We start from the raw sequence: 24,440 nt of genomic DNA, 5'->3' as shown, positions 1-24,440 counted from the left end.
ACAAAAAACAGGTGGCAGTTACAAATGGCCTGCACTACCAGGCTGCCAGCTAACTATAGGAAAGAAGAACTTTACTGACGGTTAGTTGATCCAGATATCAGAGATGCAGTAGTGCCATAGGTGTGGGCCAAAAAATGTCCCTCCCATTGTCATTGAATTGTTACCTGGTATAGTTCCCCAAGGTTTAAGCAATATTCCATCCAAGCTGAAGCCCGACAGGCACTGGGCAAAATCATCACAAGCTATCTGAAGAATGGACTGCTCAGACCATGTCAGTCACAGTTCAACACCCTCATCCTGCCAGTGAAGAAGAAAAACAGAGAATACCAGTTCATTCAAGATCTGCGAGCTGTCAACCAGGTAACTGTCAAGGTTCACCCTGTAGACCCCAACTTGTATACCCTGCTGTTGACCTTGTTGCCCACCTTTTCCAGGTTCACTGTACTAGACCTGAAAGATGCCTTCTTCTGCATCTGAGTGGAGGAGAAAAGTCAAGAAATTTTTGCCTTCAAGTAAGAGGACCCAGAAACAGGACAAAAACAGCAGTTGTGTTGACAAGTTCTCCCACAGGTCTTTAAAAACAGTCCTACTCTTTTTGGATCAGGTTTAGCCCAAGAACTGAGACAGCTGACCCTAACCAATGGTGTCCTCCTCCAATATGTGGAAAATCTACTCATCGCCAGTCACAGCCTTGAACTGTTCACCGATGGAAGCAGTTACATGGAACAAGGAAAAAGAAAATCTGGATATGCGGTGGTCATTTTAGAGGGGGTTCTAGAGGCTAACATGCTTCCCCCAGGTACCTTCGCCCAGAAGGCTGACCTCATTGCCATGCTGCAGGCCCTTAGAATTAGCAAAGGCAAGCGAACAACTATTTATACTGATTCCAAGTACATATTTGGGGTATTGCATGTAAATGGGGCAATCTAGAAGGAAAAAGGGCTCCTAACAGCAGGAGGTAAAGATATTAAATATTCTCAAGAGATCTTACAACTTTTACAAGCTGTTTTCCTACCCACCCAAGTAGCAGTAGTACACTGCAAAAAGCATCAGAAAGGGGACACCACAGTGGCCAAGAGTAATTACAAAGCAGATGCAGCAGCAAAGAAAGCTGCAATCCAACAGAAACTGATCATAGTAGCCCTGCTAATTCCCTATTTAGAGTTACCGCCACCTGACTTCCACTTCCCAACAAGACAAAGACATTTCTAAGACCTGGGGGGCCACTCTAAACAAAAATGGATGGCTGTACAACCCCCATACAAAGATTTTCATTCCATCAAAACTCATGCACTCTAGCCTACGGAGAGCACACCAGTCCACCCATTATAGACACGATGGACTATATGATTGGGTTAAGAGACATTTAATTGGACCAAAGGTCCACATCACTATTTCAGCAGTGGTAAAGAGCTGCCCCACGTGTGCAAAAAATAATCCCAAGAACACTGCTGAAGCACTCCCAGAGGTCCAACAAGCCAGGGCAATGCCTGGACACAACAGGCAGGTAGATTTTACTGAGATGCCTCAAGTTCCCAGGAATTACAAATATCTGCTAGTCTTTATCAACACCTTTACTAACTGGGTTGAAACTCCTTGCGGGATAGAAAAGGCCAACAAGGTTGTGAAGCACCTCTTGAATGAAATCATCCCTTGATTCAGGCTTTCTTTCTCCATTGGCAGTGACAACGGGCCCCACTTTGTAGTCCTGGTGGTGCAATCAGTGGCAAATGCCCTGGACATTAATTGGAACTTGCCCACAGCCTGGAAACCCCAGTCCAGTGGTAAAGTAGAGCAGGCTAACCAGACTCTGAAGAGACACCTAGCAAAGCTGTGCCAAGAGACCAAGTTGGTATATACAAAGGCACTGCCTATGGACCTCTTGAGAATTCAGTCCATCCCTAGAGGTAAACTGAAACTTAGCCCATTTGAGTTATTATACCAGCGCCCTTTATTAGATAACCCCAATATGACCAACATAGCTTGCCTTAATAATGACCAACCTCTCTCCTTCCATGAGGTTGGAGATGTTCAAGTTACTAAATACTTTCAGTCTCTTTGGGCAAATCTATCTTCTCTCCACAGGTATGCACACCTGAGGATCCTACCTGAACCAGAAGGACCGCTGCACCCATCCCATCCTGGTGATTAGGTCTTCTTAGAAGCCTGGAAGTCTGGGCCTCTCCAGCAAAAGTGGACCGGTCCTTTTGATGTGTTACTAGAAACTCCGATGACTGTCAAGCTCAGCTGTCTCAAAGCTTAGATTCACCACACCCGAGTAAAGGAAATTGTTTCACCAGACATCGAGACACAAGCTCATCAGAACTGTGAGAACTGGACTTGCAAACCTATTAAAGACCTTAAGTACTTGTTTGCAAAATACCTTCCTGCATAGATCCAACCCCAAACTAACTCTTAATCTTGTTCCTTGTATTATATACACTGTTTGCCTTTTTATTTCTTTATGCTGTGTTTAAACAAGTCAGATTGATAAGAAGCTAAGAGCCCTCTAGCCACTATGGAAATAGTAATGATTGCTGCTATCCTTCTCCAAGACATTGTTATAGCCCAAGCTAACTGAGAAAACAACTGATTCATCCAACTTTTCAACTCCATCTCCTGGGGAGATAATCTGAGCAATTGTTGAATCTGTCATCCATCCCCCACCTCCTCTGCTAATTTAAAAGTTCCCTGGAGAAACCCTATCGCCTTACAGGACGCACCAGACTCAGTTCACAATTGCCCAATAGTTTCTTACGGGCATTGGTCGTGAGTGACCAATGCCCAAAGAAAAGTGGGGAATGAAACAGGCAGTCTCAGAGCCCAGCCCTTCTAAGACACCGGCTCTAGCTTATCCTCCTACACCGACCAGAATAGGCTACACATTCTCCAGAAATCGTCCTTGACAAGACAACCACAGAACAGCCATAACAGGCCTCAATCAGTTTTAGCAGGTTTTCTACACCATCTTAACACTTCGGGCAACCCATTAACTCATTAAGTGCAAAATACATATAAGCACCCCACCTCTGGGTGGAGACTTAACATTCTAGTAAAAGAAAAACTGACTTCTTCCTCCATCCCAGGGGATCAAACCCTTGTCTAGAGAAAATGAACAGTCAACCCCAAGCTCTGAGCGCCTGTATGAAGGTCAGTCCTAAATATTCATGATGAATTTGCATTTCCTTGTCTCCCTTCTGTAAAAGCCCAGCTCCCCAAGCTGCCTGAAAGCAGTATTGGAGGCAGTAGCCCGAATTGCTCTTTTCCTTGCACAACAGAATAATGGTGCCTTTCTTTTTTCCCACCTCGGCCTCTTGTTTATTGACTATAACAAGTCATGCCAAGCAGAACCTGGGGTTTCCACGCAGCAACAATAACAACTCTCAATAAAACAGGAATAGAAGGGAAATTCCTTAACATAATAAAGGGTATCTATACAAAACCAACAGCTAACATCATTCTCAACAGAGAGAGGCTGAAAGCATTCCCCCTGAGAATGGGAACAAGACAAGGATGCCCTTTATCACCACTCCTATTTAACATTATGCTGGAAGTCCTAGCTAGAGCAATAAGGCAAGAAAAAGAAATTAAGGGCATCCCTATTGGTAAGGAAGAAATAAAACTACCCTACTCGCAGATGATATGATACTACACATACAGAACCCAAAAGTCTCCACAAGAAAACTACTGGAACTAATAGGAAGATTCAGCAGAGTAGCAATATACAAGATAAATATACAAAAACCAGTTGGATTCCTATACACCAATAAAGAGAACTATGAAAAGGAAATCAGGAAAGCAATACCATTTATAATAGCCCCTAAAAAAAACAAAATACTTAGGAATAAATCTAACCAGGGATGTAAAAGACCTACACAAATAAAATTATAAAACACTACTGCAAGAACCCAAACGAGACCTAGGTATGTGGAAAAACATACCATATTCATGGATAGGTAGATTCAACATTGTGAAAATGTCAATTCTACCCAAAGCAATCTACAAACACAATGCAATCCCAATCCAAATACCAACAGTATTCTTTAACGATATGGAAAAGCTAATCATTAACTTTATATGGAAAGGAAAGAGGCCCTAGATAAGTAAAGTATTGCTGAAGAAGAACAAAGTAGGAGGCCTCACACTATCTGATCTCAGAACCTGCTATACAGTTATGGTAAAAACAGCCTGGTACAGGTACGACAGACACATTGACCAATGGAACAGAATCGAGAACCCAGACATAAATCCATCCACCCTAAGGTCACCTGATCTTTGACAAAGGCCCAAAGTCCATTAAATGGGGAAAAGACAGTCTTTTTTTACAAATGATGCTGGCAAAACTGGATGTCCATCTGCAAAAAAATGAAACAGGACCCATACCTCACACCATATACAAAAACTAATTGAAAATGGATCAAAGACCTAAATATAAAACCAAAAACTACAAAGATCAAAGAAGAAAATACAGGGCCAATGCTAGAGGCCCTAATACACAGCATAAATAGGGTACAAACTATAACTAACAATACACAAACACCAGAACATAAGCTAGGTAACTGGGATCTTCTAAAAATTAAACACTTAAGCTCATCAAAAGACTTCACCAAAAGAGTGAAAAGAAAGCCTGCAGACTGGGAAAAAATTTTTGACTATGACATATCTGACAAAGGTCTAATCTCTAAAATCTATAGGAAAATCCAACACCTCTACAAGAAAAAGACAAATATTCCAGTTAAAAAATGGGCAAAGGATATGAACAGACACTTCACCAAAGAAGACATTCAGGTGGCTAACAGACACATGAGGAAATGCTTGTGATCACTAGCCATTAGAGACATGCAAATCAAAACTACAATGAGATACAATTGCACCCCAACATTACTGGCACTAATCAAAGAAACAGAAAATAATAATGTTGGAGAGGCTGCAGAGAGATTGGAACTCTTATGCACTGCTGGTAGGAATGCAAAATGTCACAACCATTTTGGAAAACAATATGGTGCTTCCTTAAAAAGCTAGAAATAGAAATACCATATGATTTAGCAATCCCACTCTTAGGAATATAACCAAGAGAAATAAGAGCTGTCACACAAATAGATACATGTGCACCCATGTCCACTGCAGCATTATTCACAATAGCAAAATGATGGAAACAACCTAAATGCCCATCAACAGATGAATGGGTAAACAAACTATGGTACATACACACAGTGGAATACTACACAATGATAAAGAACAATGATGATTCTGCGAAACGTCTCACAACATGGATGAATCTGGACGGCATTATGCAAAAGGTCAAATACTGTATGAGACCACCATTATAAAAACTCACAAAAAGGTTTGCACATAGAAACAATCTTTGATGGTTACGAGGGAGGGGAGGGGTACGAAGGGAAAAACACTTACTAGACAATAGATAAGTGGTAACTTTGGTGAAGGGTAAAACAGTATACAATACTGGGGAAGCCAGCACAACTTGACCAAGGCAAAGTGATAGAAGCTTCTTAGACACATCCAAACTCCCATAAGGATCAAGTTACTGGGCTGAGGGCAGGGGGACCATGATCTCGGGGGACATCTATCTCAATAGTTTATAAGGACTCAATAGTTTATACGGAAAATGTTCTACATCCTACTATGGTGAGTAGTGTCTGGGGTCTTAAAAGCTTGTGAGCGGCCATCTAATATATGTCTACAGGTCCCACCCTGTCTGGAGCAAGGGAGAATGAAGAAAATCAAAGACACAAGGGAAAGATTAGTCCAAAGGAGTAATGGACCACAACTACCACAGCCACCATCAGACTGAGTCCAGCACAACTAGATGGTGCCCGGCTACCACCACCCACTGCTCTGACAGGGATCATGATAAAGTGTCCTGGACAGAGCTGGAGAAAAATGTAGAACAAAATTCAAACTCACAAAAAAAGACCAGATTTACTGGATGACAGAGACTGGAGAAAGCCCGAGAGCATGGCCCCCAGACACCCTTTTAACTTGGTACTGAAGTCACTCCTGAGGTTCACCTTACAGTCAAAGATTAGACAGGCCCATAAAACAAAACTAAATGGGCACATGAGCCCAGGGGCAAGGACAATAAGGCAGGAGGGGACAGGAAAGTTGGACAAATGGAACTGGGGAACCCAAGGTCAAGAAGGGTAGAGTGTTGACATGTTGAGGGGTTGGCAACCAATGTCACAAAACAATATGTGTATTAATTGTTGAATGAGAAACCAATTTGCTCTGTAATCCTTCACCTAAAGCACAATTAAAAAAAAAAAAAAAAGATTTTTGTTTCTCTAGAACCACTTTCGGTACCAAATATCTTAGGCTCGGTTCTCTAAAGAAGCAAAATCAGTGAAGTGTTTTACATATATACATACATGTATATGCACGCATACACACACATATATATGGAGCCCTGGTAGCGCAGTGGTGAAGAGCTAGGGCTGCTAACCAAAAGGTTGGCAGTTCAAATCCACCAGCCTCTCGGAAACCCTATGGGGCGTTCCACTCTGTCCTATAGGGTTGCTAGGAGTTAGAATCAACTTGACAGCAGCAGGTTTTGTTTTGGAGGGGGGTTTATATATGTATGTGTGTGTGTGTGTGTGTAGCGAGAGAGAGAGAAAGAGAGAGATTTATCTCAAGGAAATGGCTCACATGTTTGTAGAGGCTGGCAAGTCCAAAGTTCGTGGGTCAGGTGTGTCAGTCTGGAGGCTTCTCTTGACTCACGTAGCTGCAGGGGCTGATGAACCCAAGATAGGCAGGTCAGATGGCAGGTCACTGGCTCATGGGCTGCAGAGGCTGAAGATTTCAGGATCAGCAGGTAAGATGGCAGGCCACTGGCTCACAGGCTGAGGAGGCCAATGAATCCCAAGATCAGCAGGCAATATGGTTGGCCCCAGGCTTAAGTCCCAAGAACCAGAGGTCAGATGTTGATGAGTCGGATGCAGGATCTACAGCAAGCAAATGAGCTTTGTCAGAAGGTTCACATATACATTGGATGCAGGCCACACCCCCGAGGAAATGTCCTTCACAACTGATTGGCTGATCACATCAGATCACATCATGGAGGACAACTATATCATTACATAACCACCAAACCACTGAGAATCATGGCCCAGTCAAGTTAACACACAACCTTAACCATCACACCAAATCTTGCCATGGAAAAAAAGAGTTGAAACAGAAGTGATAATCAGATTCGTGGTCTGAAAGGATTGTCATACAGCATTGTCTTGCAAAATAATTAAAATAATTACCAATTTACCCTAAACATAGCGCCCAGTCTGACCTTTGGAATCTGTTTCCTGAAACTGACTGAATTCTTCAAAAGAGCACAATGCCTAAGGCAGAACGGCCTTATTAGTTAATCTAGACCTTTGTTTGACTCAAAGGTAACATTTAGGAAACAGTTTCTTCAAGGTTCAAGAGGACACTTAAATGCAAATGGCCTGGGTCAGTCACCTCAAGTCCATGGACCCGGCAATATGCATATTCCATGAGAGCGTAAATGTTTCTCACCCTAAGTAACAAAAATATGCCCTACTTCCCCCTCTCTCCAGCCCTTGGTAATCACTAATTTTGTCTCTATGCATTTGCCTCTTCTAGTGTCTTAGGCTGGGTTCTCTAGAGAAGTAAAACTAGTAAAGCATATAAAATATATATATAGAAAGAGATTTATATCAAGGAAATGGCTCATGTGGTTGTAGAGGCTGGGATGTCCCAAGTCTGTGGGTCAGGATAGAGGCTTCTCCTGATTCATGTAGCTGCAGGGGCTGGAGAACCCAAGATTGGCAAATCAGAGAGCAGGGCTGTTGCTCACAGGCTGCAAAGACCGATAAATCCCAAGATTGGCAGGGAAGACTGTAGGTAAGTTGCTAGCTCAAGTCCCAGGAGCCAGAGGTCAGATGAACAGGAGCCAGCTGCAGGATCCAGCACAAGCAAAAAGCCCTTAAGCCTTGCCGGAATGTCCACTTATATTCGATGCTGGCCACACGCCCAACGAAATTCCGTTTCAACTGACTGGCTACTCACAGCAGATCCCATCATGGGGGTTATCACATATCAAATCTCAACAGGGAAGTGATCACATTATACGACTGCCAAAACACTGAGAATCATGGCCCGGCCAAGCTGACACACAGTCTTAACCATCACATCTAGATATTTCATGTAAGTGGAATCATACAATATTTGTTCTTTTGTGTCTGACATTTCACTAAGCATAATGCTTTCAAGGTTCATCCATGCCGTAGCAAGTATCAGAACTTCATTTCTCTTTATGACTGAATAATACTCCATTGCATGTATGTACCACATTTGTTTATCCACCAATGGACATTCAGGTTGTTTGGCTATTGTGAATAACACTGCAATGAACATTGGTGTACAAGCAACTGTTTGAGTCCTTGCTTTCAATTCTTTGAGGTATATACTTAGGAGTGGAATTGCTGGGTCCATACTACCTTTTTTTTTATCTTTGCCATCTAATGGGAAAAAATGATATTTCAATGTAGTTTAGTTTTGCTTTTCTCTTATAATAAGTGGAGTTGGGCATCTGTTTATAAGTTTAAAGACCATTTTATTTCCTTTGTTCATAAACTGATTAAGAAACCGTACTACTCTGCCAGACAGACCATGTGGAGAGGCCCTGAGACTACACAGAGAGGGAGAGGGGCCCAGCTGATGCCAGACTTCCAAAGATACCCACAAAGGCCTTACATGTCTCCTGAAGCAGAAGAATTACCCAACTGAGCTTGGCCTAAATTCCTGACTCCCGAAATCATAAATTATAATAAAATGGTTGCTGTTTTAAGCCAGTAAGTTTTGGAATAGTTTTGTACACAGCAATAGAGAACCAAAACAGCATTTAATTTTTTAATTTTTATTTTTAGGAGCTCTTTATATGTTAGTGAAATTAGCCATTTGTCTGATTTGTTGCAAATATCATATTTTCCCCAATTCTTGTAACTTTATTTATTATGGTGCCTTTTTAGTCATGCAAAACTTCATAATTTTTATGTAGTTGATTTTTCGTCTAACAACCCATTAGACCATACAATCAAGGAAAAGACTCAATTTTTAATAACAAGAGAGATGAAGTTTAAGAAATGCACAAGATTTACAGGAAGAAAACAAAAAACTTCTGAAGGACTCAAAGGAAGATTTGGATAAATGAAAAGAATTCATGTACTTGAATTTTTTTAAAATTTAATTTAGTTATTCTAGAGTTTAATAAAATCTCAAAAAAAAAAAAATCCCAAAAGGATTTTAAAAACTAGATAAACTGATTCTGAAGCCTATATGAAAATAACTAAACAAGAATAGCTAGGAAAATGCTCCCTACTTCTAGTCCTATAAAAGAAGAAAACATTTTTATAAAGTTACAATACTCATAACTATGATACTGGTTCCCTAGACACAAGGATCAACTGAAGAAAGTATAAGGCCCAGATATACACACACTTGATATATTATAAATGTGGCATTTAAAATTGATAGGGGGAAAGATGAGGTTTTTTTTTGTAATGGTGATGGAAAACTGGGTAGCTGTCAGGAAAATATAAAGTTGTATCATCTCGAGGATATACAAGGATACTAGGATAAATTCAGATGGAGCAAAGATTTAAATGTAAAAAAGAAAATTTAATTGTTAAAGGAAAAGGAAACCATATAAGACTTTTGATTAGTTGTATAATCAGTCACATGAGCGGTTATAGGGATCAATAGCCACAAGTTCAGAAACAGGAAAATACAAAACAAGTAGCTAAGCATCTGTATCTGAGATGTAATAGGTATTAATACTAATACTCCTGTGTTCTATCCATACAGGGTGCCGACAAGTTGGAATTGACTTGATGGTAATGGGTTTGTTTTCTGGGGGTTTTGTGTTCTATCCCTGCTGTCTTTGAATTCAGCAAATCTTCGTCCAATTAACTCTGTTTACAGCACGGGGTAGGAGTGGGGTTAAGAGAAATAACTGTCCCGTGAGTTTTATAGCTCTTTATAGTTAAAAATCACTTCCATATCCCTTCATTCAACACCTCAATGAGGAAGGCACTGGTTTTATCCTCATTCAGCAGAAGACCTCAGTTAAGCAAGTTCTGATTCTGCCACTTTCCGTTAATATCCCCTTAGGTGATTCCCTTCAACTCTGAGCTTCAGTTTCCTCATTTGTAAAACGAGTATTCCAATTAAATGAAATTTCTGCCAGGCCACAAGCCATCATGACATAATGGAAAGACTGGATGAGCTTTGGCGTCTGGCACACCTTCATATTCCAGTTCCCCCACTCAATAGGTCCGTTACCAGGGAAACGATAGGTAACATCTAACATTGACTCAAGCCTTTGTGTGTGTGTGTGTGTGTGTGTGTGTGTGTGTGTGTATACTATTACATCATTGAATCCTCACGACAAACCCGTAAGGAAGGTACTATTAATTTTATTTACATTTTACAAACAAGGTAGGTCTTTGGTCACGTAACTAAGTGAGCTGGATTTGAGCCCAGCAATCGTATTTCAGCATCTTCACGCTCAATCACCATGTTCTGTTGCCACCTTACAAAACTCTCCCACAGTGTTGATGAGAGGAGTTGAACCCGTTATTAGACCAAATCACAGCGCCCAGCTTTTGAGTTCAGATTGCCTGGGGCTGAGAGTTTGCTCGGGCTTCTTGCTGCTCTACCCTCTTCCCACAACGCTGCCCTCAAGCCTAAATTCCAGGAAACTAGGCCTCAGGAAAAGCACTAAATTAACCCATTTTACAGACAGATACGCAATGGGACGATTATGGCTCTTAAAGCGGAATCAGAAAACAGAAACGCCCTGGCGCCTGCGTCTCTACTGCCTCCCCACGCTTCCACTGTACGACCGAAGTCCCTCGGGACCTCCTCCTATTTCCCTCCAGGTGTCGCTGTAGGATTGGACCAGGTTCCAAAGTGCAGTGCCCTCACTTCGGCCTCCCCCGGATGCTAGAGAGCACAGAGAAAGCCATTCCGTGGCTAGAGAGGCACTACCCAGTAGCCGTCAGGTCGCCGCGCGGCCACAATACATTTCCGTTTCCGGTTCTTAATTCGGAAGTCGGTTTCTGAGCTAGTGTGCGGGTTAGTGTGGTCTTTGTGAGCTTCTACTATGGCTTACCGTGGCCAGGGCCAGAAAGTCCAGAAGGTGATGGTGCAGCCCATCGTATCCTACTCGAGATGTCAAGAGTAGGAGATTCAGCCCAGGAAGCGAAGGGCGAAGGAACAGGCAGAGACCAGGCCTGAAGAAGAGTGCGGATTACATCCCATGAGCCTCCGGGGCGACCGAGACGGGGAGAAAGCGCGGGTAGTTGAACGGGTGGTGGCTGGGAGGTGGGGATGGACAGACCCCTTTGGTGGGAGATGTAGGATGGCGGGGCTGAGCGGAGGGTTGACAACGTTGGGTACTGAGTGAGAGCAGAATTACCGGTTTGAGGGAGGAGGATGTCGGCGCGATGCAAACTCCTGGAGAAAAAGGGAGTGGGGGGATTCCTTCCGGGTTTTTAGGGGACCTCAGTTGAGGGTCGTTTGTTGGGCACTCTTAAACTTGTGTAGGCAACAGGCCTCACGTTCAGAAAACAAACCAAAAAAAAGGTGAGATGGGTGAGATGACCAGTTTCAGGGAACAGAAGCTGTGCTATTCGTGTATTTTTTTTTCCTTAACTACTGTGGTGCAGAACCTCATCTTCAGGTACTTGCAAAATGTACGTAAGTTACGTGTTAATTGTTTCATAATGGTTTTTTTAAGTAAAAGTTGATTTTCTTAAGCTGTACGTGTCAATCTGTCGGATCGCTGTGTTCTAGCGTTAAAAATAGATGAAATTGGAGGAGGGGTTGGAGGGATAATTGAGGGGGAAGGGTACAGAGAACACCTTAATGTAACAAAATTATATGTATAGTGGTAACCGTGTAGTGAGATTGTGTGCTTAATGTCTTTGGGAAAACAAATACAGAAAAGACGTTTAAATATATGGAGGAAAGAAGTAGATTCAGACGGATTTAATAACAGCTGCTTTTCTTTGGGGGGGATTTTTAGCAGTATTTTCAGATTTTGAGTTGACAGATCAGACGTTTAAATTATCTCTGAAAGAAAATATTCCTGTTGCTCTGATAAGTTTTATTGTGTGATAAGCAACCCAATTGAAAAACAGATTAATTTGAAGCATTGTAATTTCTAAACACCAGAATTGATGGTTCCTCCTCTGGTTGCTAGGTGTGTGACATGGAAAGCTGAGAAGCTAGAGAAAGCTCTGTTTTGGAGCTGGATTTTGCTTTGGCAGATAAGATACATGCTCTTAATCTTGATCATTGGAATTTACTGCTTTGTGCTATACTGTCACCAGTTTTCAATCTAAATGTACTGGGACTATAAGCAGTAAGAAATATGATTGAGTCCCAAGATCACAGGCAATTTGTTAGCCCAGACAATCACAATATAGCATTTAATAGGTGAAAAGGTTTCTTTGTAAGTACCTATCTTGATTCTTAGATATGGGCCTATTGGTTAAAACCCTTGGTTTATATTTATCAAATAGTTTTTTAGCAGTCATAGTTCATCTCTGTTGTTAACCAAAGTGATTAGATTGTGTTTACTTATTTTAACATTTCTATTTTTATGATTTATTTCAGAGATCCCGGATTCAGGTGTGGCTGTATGAGCAAGTGAATATGCGGATAGAGGGTTGTATCATAGTGAGTACCCAGGATATTTTATCTCAGAGTAGTTTGTTCCTAGAAAAAGACTTCACAGAAAATGGCCAGGCAGAGCAGTATATGAAAAGTTGAAGACTCAACTCAAGGAAAGTTTTTCAGGGCCCACTAGTTAGCCCAGTTTCATTGTTCTAGTTGTTAGGGGCTGGTTAATTCAAAGAAGAGAGGGAAAATTAAGTTTTTATAATTACGTAAACAACAATATTGGTATTGGGGGAGGCAACAGAAGAGATAAACCAGTTGCCGTTGAGTTGATTCCGGCTCATAGCAACCCCATAGGACAGAGTGGAACTACCCCCTAGGTTTTCCAAGGCTGTAATCCTTACAGAAGCAGATTGTCACATCTTTCTCCCACAGAGTGGCTGGTGGGTTTAAACTGCTAACCTTTTGGTTAGCAGCCGAACGCTTAACCACTGCCTCACCAGGGCTTCCTCAGAAGAGATAAAGAAAACATAAAATTAGAAGGGGAGATTAATGGAGTATAAGTATGATGTTCCAAAGAGCAAATGTAGTATGACTGAAAGTATTGTTAGGGTACTCTGGTATTCCATTTAGACACGAGAACAAGACATCTTAGATTTCATCAGTAATCTCCCGTGCCTCATTTACCAGTTGGAAAACAAGTGTGGTTAGTGGTAATAGCATATTGTGGGGAAACAGGGGAGAGCATTGGCAGTAGAATATAATTGCTATGCATACACATGTACTCTGTATTGGGCAGCTTATGAAAGAGAGCGAGAGTGGCTCCTGGGCATAGCTAATGAATTCGTAAGTCGAGGAGGTTTGAGAAATAATTTAGAATACCTTCTGGCTTTCTTTGTTATTTAAAAAGAGGCTTAGGGTGGGAGGTGGTGTTTATCTGCCCAGCTTCAGCTGAAAGATGGGTAGATGGGTGAATTTCTGAAGATGGTTGGCATTCTGTTTCTAGATAGATATATTCATTTTTGAATGGTTTGGATGTTATCTAACTTGAAGATGATGGTCATTTGGCTTATTTTTTAGGGTTTTGATGAGTATATGAACCTTGTATTAGATGATGCAGAAGAGATTCATTCTAAAACAAAGTCAAGAAAACAATTGGGTAAGAATATAGATGGCCTTACAGAATCCTAGAAATGTCTATTCAGTTGCAGAGTTAATGACTTGCAGCTCAATTCATGCTTAAATTTAGTTTGCATTTGAAAAGTAATTGTTTAGGGGACTGGTGTACTCTTTTGAAAACATCCTCCCCCACTTACCTTTACCCTACTCCATTTCTGCTTCTGTCACTCCATCCAGACAGCTTTCACTGAGGTCACCAAAGACCTAATGTTGTTAAATCTAATGGTCAGTATTAATCTTCATTTTATTAACTCTGAGCAGCCTTTGACACTGTTGGCCACTCTCTCCTTAAAGCATTTTGTTCCTTTGGCTTTGTGATACGAGACTCTGGTCTTCGTTTTCCATCTCTGATGATGCCTTTTCTGACTTTTGTAGGTTCATTCTCTTGGACCCAGTCCTTAGATGTTTGAGTAGCTCAAGGCTTCGTTCTAGACCTCCTGTCACCCAGTATTGTCTTCTGGGCATTCAAGAATACAACTTCAATTGCTTCTTTTTTTTAATTTTTTTTACTGTGTATTAGGTGAAACTTTACAGCTCAAGTTAAATTTTTTATACAAAAATTTACACATATTGTTTTGTGACATTAGTTGCAATCCCCACAGTGTGACAGCATACTCCCCCTTTCCACCTTGGGTTCCCTGTGTCTATTCAACCAGTTTCTGTCCCTTTCTGCCTTCTCATCCTGCCTCCGAACAGGAGCTGCCCATTTGGTCTAGTGTATCTGACTGAACTAAGAAGCATACTCCTCATGTGTATTGTTTTTTGTTTTATAGTCCTGTCTACTCTTTGTCTGAAGAGTGGGCTTTGGGAGTAGATTCAGTTCTGGGTTAACAGCATCCAGGGGCCATAGTTTCAGGGGTTTCTCTGGCCTCTGTCAGACCATTAAGTCTGGTCTTTTTACGTGAATTTGAGTTCTGCTCCACACTTTTCTCCCACTCTGTCTGGGCTCTCTGTTGTGTTCCTTGTCAGGGCTGTCATTGGTGGTAGCCAGGCACCATGTAGTTCTTCTGGTCTCAGGCTGGTGGATTCTCTGGTGTCTGTGGTCCTTCAGTCTCTTGGGCTGTTATTTTCCTTGTGTCTTTGGTTTTCTTCATTCTTCTTTGTTCCAAGTCAGATGGGACCAATTGATACATCTTACATGGCTGCTTGCAAGCTTTAAGACACCAGATGCCACTCACTGAAGTGGGATGCAGATCATTTTCTTAATAAACTTAGTTATGCCAGTTGACCTAGATGTCCCCCAAAACTATGGTCCCCAGGCCCCAGCCCCAGCTACTCTGTCCCTCAAAGTGTTTGGATGTGTCCAGGAAACTTAGTAGCTTTTGCTATGGTCCAGTTGTGCTGATTTCCCCTGTATTGTGTGTTGTCCTTCTCTTCACCAGAGTTGATCTTCGTCTACTATCTAGTTAGTGAATTCCCCTCACCCTCCCTCTCCACCCTTGTAACCATCAAAGAATGCTTTTCTTGTGTTTAAACCTTCTCTGGAGTTCTTATAATGGTGTTCTCTTACAATGTTTATCCTTTTGTGACTGATTCATCCCTGTGGTGAGATGTTTCACGGATTCATCATTGTTCTTTTATTGTTGAGTAGCATTCCATTGTGTGTACGTACCAAAATTTGTTTATCCATTTGTATGTTGATGGGCATCCTAGGTTGTTTCGATCTTTTTGCTCTTGTGAACAATACTGGTTCAATTATTATCTATATAGTGACTCACAAGTTTATGTCTGTAACCCAGACCTCACCTGTGAGTCTGTTCAGCATTTCCACTGGAATGTCTTAAAGGCTTCTCAAAGTCAGCATATCACAAATCAAACTCAGTTCCGACCCCTCACACACTCCTTAGAACTGTTTGAGTGTTCCCTGCTTTACTGAATGGCACCAGTAAACTTTGAGCTTACTGATTTCTCTGCAACCTCTTCATCCCCCTCCAGTTTGCTCTCCAGGCTGCCAACAGTCATCTTTAAAAAAAACACCATTCTGATCTTGTCATTCCTTCGCTTGAAATCTTTTACGATTAAAAAAAAATCTTTAATGTGTTCTGCAAAGCCCTGCATAATCTGGCATTATCTCCCTTTGGCTCATCTCATATGACTCTCTGGATCATTCTGTGAGTTTCAGCCACACTTGTCTTCTTCCAGTTTTTTAAATCTGCACATTTGTCCTACCACAAACCTTTGTGTATGCTGTTCCCTATGTCTTTAGAACTCAGATTTTAAATAGTATTTCCTCCGAAAGCCCAGGGTTTTGTTTTGCTTTGCTTTGCTTTGCTTGAGGAGGGATAGGTTATGATGTGCTCTCTGAGTTTATAGTAAAATATTCATTAGTGGATTCTTTTATTGATGTCTTTCCCATTAGATCAGAAGCTCTTTAAGTGCATGAATTGTGGGGGAGTTTTTTACTCTCATACTCTGTGCCAATTGCTCAGTGCTTAACTCCATGCCTGGTACATAGTAAAAACTCAAATATTTGAACAATGAATAAGGATGCAATTTCTTAATCCAGTTAACAAAGAGTCTTTAGTATTCATGGTTTCACTAAGACAAACGGAAGCATTTTTATTAACATTGCACTACTTTCACCAGTGGTAGTGGATTTCAGGTGTCTCTTGTTTCCAGACCCTGTGGATTCTCTTGAGCCTATACTAGATAGTGAAAAGTAGATTGTGAGAAACGGTGTGCTGTTTTGCTATGCTTCTTCCTGTTTAATATTTTTACGAAAGGCTTTATTTTTCAAATTTAAAGATGTATTGTCAAGAAAAGCAGGCTAGCTTTATTGAGTTCCTATTATTTATAAATTATTTGCAATGTGTTAAATACCTGTCCTGTGGAAGAGATTTATGTGCTGCCTACTTATAGAAGCTTGGGAAAGTGAAACATTATTGGAGCTGGTTACCATTTCCCGAACTGTTAGATTGAATGTTAGTGTTCCTCAACGTGTTTATAGGCATTCTCCAGAAAAGGTCTTCTCTGCTCAAATAAGTTTAGGAATGTTGGGTAAAATTTAAAACAAGTGTGTTTACTGCAGGATGGAGTCTTTAATATGCTAACAGCTCTCAACTTGGCACACAATTCATTTCCAAACTTTTACAAACCCCAAAGCGTTAGGAAATGCTGGGGTAGATCTATTTAGTTGACTTAGGCTATAGAAGGTGAATTGTATTTTCCATAAAATAACAACCTTCAATACATTATTGTTGAAAAAGTGTATACACTCTTACGGAACCTGATAGCCTTTTAACATAGGGACACTTGAAAATATTCACATACTTTTCATAAGAGAAATTATATAGTCGTCTCTGTGTGTAGCTATTAATAACTTCTTTGGTTTTTTTGCAGGTCGGATCATGCTAAAAGGAGATAATATTACTCTGCTACAAAGTGTATCCAACTAGAAATGGTCATGAAGTGAGAAGTTGTTCAGGACAGTAGCACAGACACACCCCTTTTAGGTGTCCTTCGTTAGGAATATAGTTCTAAAACACGTGTTCATATTGTTTTGATTATCCTTATGTTATTACCAGATAACAATAAATTGCTGTGGAATTGTTTTTATTAAATTTTTTTTTATTGTTTCTTTCTAGCCAGTGGTAGAGACTTTTTACACACTGGCACCATTAGCTATTGGTATTTATTGTAAAGCTTTCTGAAGTGTGGCTGCTGCTCTGGACATTTGTTTTTTTCAGCACATGGGCCTATAGATTCTTAAGGCAAAGAGTAGAAATTCTCCTTGGCAGGTAAGTTTCTGATATTGGGAAGGAGGAAAGAGAGGGACCACAAAAGTGAACAAAGGTTCTTGCACTAATACATGTCTCTCTTACCAGTTTTAATTCTGGATACTGGAATACTACGGTTCCAAACCAAAATAGGTTGGAGACATTTTAATAGCTTTGGTCACTAGGTAAGATCTTTGTGAATTCTTTTATAAGGATCAGAATGTGAGAAGTATTTGGGTATACGCAAAGAATGAAGTGCCTTAAAAATGCATTAAAATTGGGCTCTGTTAAGAGTTAAGGGGAGGGGGAGGAAGAGTTAAAGGGAGAGAGACTGTGAGATTCGTAGTCTGAAAAAGACCACAAGCAGAACTGGTAAATTGTTAGGCAGAATAATAACGTGTTAGTTGTGGAAACACCTGTTTCTTGTTCTCATCTCTTAAGAATTTTGGTTCCTCCCCAAGTAATGGCATATTTCTTACTGAATTCATATGTGGCTCAATCTCTCCACCAGTATCTCAGGGTGCTTCTAGTTAGAATTCTGTTAAATTAGTGGTTATTGAGTACTTGCTGTTAGCTAGACTAGAGCTTTGAACTGGTTGTTGTGTTCAAACCCCTGCTGAGAATTTGCATTTCCACCCTAAATATACTGAATCAGAATCAACATTTTAACAAGATTCCTTAAGTGATTCTTACGTGTAACTTTTTAGGAAAGTTATACATAAGTATATTTGAGGTGAAAATGCAAATTCTTGGCAGGGAACTTGTTAGAAATGCAAATTCTCAGCAGGGTTTCGAACCATAACAAACAGACACGGGATGGGGATACAAAGATGAGTAAATACAGTGAGACATGTTGGTAAACAAATAGTTTCAATATTGTGTGCTAAATGCTATTAAATTGGATCTTAAAGATGAATTTAAAAAGCCAATTGCTGTCAAGTTGATACCAACTCTTGGCAACCCCATGTGTTGCAGAGCAGTACTCCGTAGGTTTTTGTGGTCATGACCTTTCAGAAGTAGATCACCAGGCCTTTCTGCTGAGGGTCATCTCGGTGGGTTTGAACTGTCAACCTTTCAGTTAGTAGTTCAGTGCTTAACCATGTGCACCATAAGACCTACCTTAAATTCTGCCAATAGGCAGTATTGTTAAGAAAGGAGGACTTAGAAGTCCACCTCCTGCTTTTCCAGGGAGCTAAAGGAGCCCTGATGGTGCAGTGATTAAGCACTTAGCTGCTAACTGAAAGGTTGGTGGTTTGAACCCCCCAGCAGCTCCTCCAGAAAAGACCTGGCAGTCTGCTCCTGTAAAGATTACAGCCAAGAAAGCCCTATGGGGCAGTTCTACTCTGTCACATAGGGGCGCTATGAGTTGGGATTGACTCATCAGCACACAACAACACCATCATGAGGGAGATACAGAACTATTCTTTAAACTGAGAAAAGACCTGTTTGGAGCAAAGGACAGTGAAGAAAACCAAAGACTCAAGGGAGCAGTTAGTCCAAAGGACTAATGGACCATGTGAACCACAGCCTCAACCACTTCAAGACCAGAAGAACCAGATGATGTCTGGCTACTACTACCTACTGCTCTGACTGGGATCACAACAAAGGGTCCCAGACAAAGCGGGAGAAAAATGTAGAATAAAAAATCAAATTCACAGAAAGACCAGATTTACCGTTCTGACAGAGACTAGAGGAACCTCCGAGACAACGGCCCTAAGATACCCTTCTGACTTGGAATTGAAGCCATTCCCGGAGACTGTCAGCCAAACAATAGGACCATAAAATAACACCTGAGAGGAATGTGTTCCTTAGAACAATCAATTATACAAGATTAAAAGGTTGTTTGCCCAGAAGCAAAGATGAGATGGCAGAAAATCCAGATGAAGGAAAACGAACCCAGGACGGAAATGGGGAAAGTGCTGACACATTGAGGGGAATGCAGCCAGTGTCATGGAACACTTCACGTACAAACTACTGAATGGGAAACTGAGTCTATAAACTTTCACCTAAAGCACGATAAAAACAAAACAACCCTGTGGAGCACAGTTCTCTGCCAGATGGGGTTGCTGTGAGTCAGAATTGACTCAGCAGCCATTGGCACCATATGTATGTGTATGCACGTATATATGTACGTGTATCTATATTTTTTTGAAGTGTCCTCCATAACTAATGCATGGCCACGTTTGAGAACCCCTGGCTTTTGTTTGTCTCTTCCCACTAGAATGCACCTCCATGAGGTCAGGCCTGTGGTCTGTCTTGCCCACTGCAGTGGAACAGTGCCTGAGACAGGAGGAGTTTGGTCAAGGTGTGATGAGTGAATTAAGATTTATCATACGCGTGCTTACAAATTGAGGACAGGAGCTTGGGAGACCTCACATCATTGTCACATTGCTGCTGGGTAGCAATTTTGGGAACCCTGTGTGGCTACAGGAGACTCAGCCCCATTAAGGATAATGGGAGTGTGAGTATTCCAGGCTGTCAGCTTGTTACCATCAACAGCAGAATCGGTTATCAACTGCTTTTACAATTATGCACAGTGGCTCTCCGTACACAAAGATGCAGCAACTCCCAAACTCATTTCCCCTTTTAAATATACTGAAGAGAGCAGAGTTTTAAATCCCTCTGTTCACAGATGAAAAAACATTTACAAATCGTCAGTGATTGCATTTTTTTTTTCTTTAATTCAAAGGATGACCAGCTGCTCCCAGTGGTTTCGATTACATTTCCTACCTATTATTTCATGTAATGGCATCCCTTAAATTTTAAATTAGCTTTGAAGAATTAAAATAATTTAATTCCTGCTGTTTTGTGTTAAAAAAAAAAAGACAAACTGAGTAAAAGAAACCCTTCCTGAGACAGTTGTAGGTGAACGTGGTAGTCAGTCCCGTTTAGAATTTGGCATTCCAACTATGCCTCTCTCCTATTGACACTCTTGCGTTTTTGGTCATTTTTTTTCTGTATATCCATCTGTTCATTTTTTATTATAAGATCATTTTATACACCCCAAGAGACTTTATTTTGGAGATGTGTGGGAACTTTTGGGCAAATGAAAGATACCAGTTTACCCATAAATATTATTAGGGGACATTGTTATGATTTGCTTCTGAAATTTAACTCCTAGCTTCTCTTTCTTCTGTAGTAAACTTGCTCTCCAAATCAGCTAAAATCGTGCACATTCTTAACCCATTAAGGTAGTAACTGGGAGCTATCCTACACTGGCACTGCTTCATACATTACCTCGTTTATGGTGGCCCTGTGAAGGGTGAAGGCATCCCACTGTTACAGATAGAAAAACGAGGGCCAACGTTTTTAAGTTCTTTCCGCAAGTTCACTGGTAAATGATGGAGCTGGAACTTTTTGGTCATATTTTGAAATAAAAGGCTGCTTTAGCTCTTTTGAGGAGGACTGGTGGCACAGTGGTTAAAGCACTTGGCTGCTAATGGAAAGGTTTGAGGTTCAAACCCACCAGCCATTCTGTGGGAGAAAGATGTGGCAATCTGCTTCTGTAAAGATTAACAGCCTTGAAAACCCTATGGGGCAGTTCTACTCTGTCCTATAGGAACATTACGAGTCAGAATCCACTCAACGGCAGTGGGGTTTTGGTTTAGCTCTTTTAACATTTGAGTTTTTGAATTTCGTTGAACCTGCTTATAGCATGCAGAGAAAACATTGGGCAGCAGAGGGAGTTGCAGCCCCAAGACTGTTTCAACCCTTTTGGTGAAAAGATTGGAGCTTTTTCATAGCAGAGCAAAGACCTCCCTGCAGCTTTCTTGGCACCAAAATAGCTGGGAAGAAGGATAAAAGCTGGAGCAGTATAATCCCTAAGAAAACCTGCTGTCTGCTTTTTCCATTTCCCTGTGCTGCCTCTCTGACCCGGCTGCCCCGTGTAAACAGAGCTTTGCCTGCTGTGGCTTATTCTGAATGGATCAAGACGTGGAAGGTTCTATTTTTGACTGAGCAAATGATGATAGTGAGAAATAAGGTACAGTGAACTCTTACAATTGAGCTCTGTATTTAGAAGTCTCTGCTTGCTTTTCTGCTTTACTGGAGCCTGTGGTGTTTCCTTTTTAAGTTGTACTTTTCCACAATCTGTAGAGCTTTTCTTCCAGCCAGAATTTGTATTACAGGAGGCGTTGCTCTCTGTTTCATCAAGGTTACTAAAACATACTGCTGGAAAGCTGCTCTTGCTGGCAGCCCTCAGTATGTGAGCAATTATTTTTCTAGAATGGCTGTTGGTTTCTGAGGGGGTCTTGCTAACCACCCACTAACTCTCTTGTACATTCTTGAAGGGGAGGTGGATGGAGTAGAGAACCAGCTCTGAAAAGTAAGCACTGGTGCTGGCCTTGTTTTCTATTAGTTGTAGATAGGGAGAAGGAAGGATAAGAATAGTTTGAAAGTCCTGGTGCAGGCACCAGCTCTTGTCATTGTATTGCATTTGTCAAACAATTTCAGGATTAGGCAGTGGATCTCGGTTTAATTTGGACTAAGGCAGTATGGGCCAGAAAGTGTCCTGGACAGTTCTTGGGGTAAGCCTAGTAGGCAGCTTCCCATGTAACTGGATGCCATAGAAACTTTTCCTTACCTAGTTATGTCTTTTAGAACCAACTGTAATCACCAATTCATGTGCTTTTGTGAGGAGATGCTTGGTAAAACTTCTTTTAAGGCAGCATGAGAACCTAAGTCTAGTAGTACCTAAAGTTCAATTTTAACTTAAAAGTGATATCCAATGGAACTATTAAAAATGCAACTATAAGATAACCGTACGTGTTTATGATCAAAATCCAAACAGTACAGGTGGATATAAAGTAGAAAACAAAAGTTCCTCTTTTCCCCACCACCTTTCTCCAGAGATAACATAACTGTTCAGTGTTAGGTGCTTATCCTTCTAAAACTCTTTACAAATATGTATAGTTTAGTTTATTTTTTATTTTGGCAGTTTTACTTCTTTATGCTCTGAACTTGACTCTTATCAACAAAATTTGAACATTTTTCCATGTGAAACAGCTGTGAGCTATCCCATTGTGTGGATCTCAATTTAGTCTCTCCCCTATTGATGAGTATTTTAGGCTGTTTCCAATTTTTTTACTATTAAAACCAGTTTTGTAATGATATCTTTGTACCTGTTTTTATGTACTTGCATGTTTCTATGGGATGAATTCTTAGAAATGGAATTGCTAGATCAAAGATTATGCACATTTTTAAAAAATCCTGTAGGTATTTCTAGATTGTCTTCCAAAGTGGTTATGAGAACATTGTTTTCCTCATACCAGCCAACCGTCAGGCAGCAATTTTAAGGAAACACATAGGCTTGTGAGTCTAATATGAAGTAGTAGGTGCCAACAGCCAACATCCTAAGTATGCCAGAGTAGGAAATGGAAAAAAATCTGGTTTTTGATGACCTTGTTGAGCCACTGAATTAGCCAACTTTGGAACTGCCCTACCACCCAGTATGGTATGTAAAATAATAAATTTTCTATTGGTTAAGCCACTATTGGTTGGGTTTTCTGTTACAAACTAAAGCATTAAAACTGATACAATATGAGAACAGGGACCCACTGTCTTCAGTAGGGGATCAGGTGTTAAATGAAGAACTGTTAAATGCCATAGTTGAAAAGGTTGGAGCTATCCTGTCAATTGAAGTGATGATTTTGGCCTATCTGGGGGAATACAGATGAAGTTTTATCGTTATTTTTACTTACCAAGTGGCTGAACCATGTAAGTGCCAGGAGACCTGGTTCTAACTCCATGAGGACTGGTCCTCATTCCCAGAGGCATTTTTCTCAATAAAACAGTGAATTTTACTCCCGTTCTAGTTAAGAAAATAATTCCTGAGAAAGATTATATTGGATCATCATTCCACGTCCATAGAAACTGCTGTCTCTAGGGTATTAACAGATTTGCTTTGTCCCCAGGGCCATCCTGAGTTAGAGATGTTTTGCTGGGCTGGGAAATTGCAGAAGGAAACTGGGAAGAATAAACAGATGAATGCCCTTCCTGATGGACTAAATTGCTAAACCAGAGATACGGTAGGAATGGGGTAGGCAGGGAGGATTTTCCCCAGGAAAGCAGCCTGCTTTATATCCTATACTAGATAAGGGACTCAGTTTGGGAGAGTGTTTCTTATTTTTCATCAGTGTCAGTCAGCTTTTACTGGATATTATTATGTATTAGGCACAGTAAAGAACATAAAATTTAGTCTGTATTTGGAGATATAGGGAAACAGTATAGAGGGAAAAATGAACTTCGGAATCCAGTTTACCTGGGTTTAAATCCCAACTTGAGAATTACTTAAACCTCTCTGAACTTCATTTTCATAATGTTGTTGGAATAATCTAATGAGGTGATACATGTAAATCAGTTTGTGAAGCCTCAGAAATGCTCAAGAAGTATTTGTCTACAAAGGGGAATAATTTGTGATTTAAAAGATTTTCCTAGGAATATGTGTGGAGAAAGGGTAGACTCAAACTTCTATTCCATATAAAGCAAGACAGATTACAGTTTTGGGAATCAGGTTTGTTTTTATTTTATTTTTTTAAGTCAACTTTGAGGTATAATTTGCATGTACTAAAATTCACCTTTTTGGGGACTTCGGGCAACATGGCACTGTAGTCAGAAGCACCATGCCGTCCCTCTGCAGCAAAGATCAGAAAAACTAAGTGAAACAGGGTCACATGTCAATCCTGAAACTCCAAGCATCAAATGAAGAGATAAAGAACTCAGCCAATCACCAAATGGAATAAGAAACTGACCGAGAACAGAGTGTGAGGAGAGATACATGCAGAGGTCCCCTGTCAGCTACCGCAGCACAGATCCGCCATCTTGGACTCTTAACGGAGATCAGCGAACGGGACGTACAAGAAAGCAGCTTCACGGAGCTTCCAGCAGGAG

At 40.8% G+C, this 24,440-nt stretch overlaps 1 protein-coding gene across 2 annotated transcripts; it reads left to right on the top strand.

Moving 5' to 3' along the window:
• Positions 1–11,061: 11,061 nt before the first annotated feature.
• Positions 11,062–19,088, top strand: SNRPE (small nuclear ribonucleoprotein polypeptide E). Of its 2 annotated transcripts, XR_002823923.1 has the most exons (6): positions 11,062–11,191; positions 11,703–11,729; positions 12,655–12,717; positions 13,738–13,816; positions 17,176–17,573; positions 17,661–19,088. XR_002823923.1 is itself a non-coding variant. In XM_004375257.2 (5 exons), exons 1-5 carry the CDS (start codon positions 11,138–11,140, stop codon positions 17,229–17,231), a joined length of 279 nt encoding a protein of 92 aa, XP_004375314.1. In that variant the 5' UTR covers positions 11,062–11,137; the 3' UTR covers positions 17,232–19,088. The 2 variants fall into 2 exon arrangements, 1 of the variants encoding a protein (XP_004375314.1); XM_004375257.2 differs by having other exon boundaries at positions 17,176–19,088.
• Positions 19,089–24,440: the final 5,352 nt, after the last annotated feature.

Source organism: Trichechus manatus, unplaced genomic scaffold (genome assembly GCF_000243295.1).
Source record: "Trichechus manatus latirostris isolate Lorelei unplaced genomic scaffold, TriManLat1.0 scaffold00035, whole genome shotgun sequence".
NCBI classification, from domain to species: Eukaryota; Metazoa; Chordata; class Mammalia; order Sirenia; family Trichechidae; genus Trichechus; species Trichechus manatus.
This window is presented reverse-complemented; position numbering and strand designations above follow the sequence as displayed.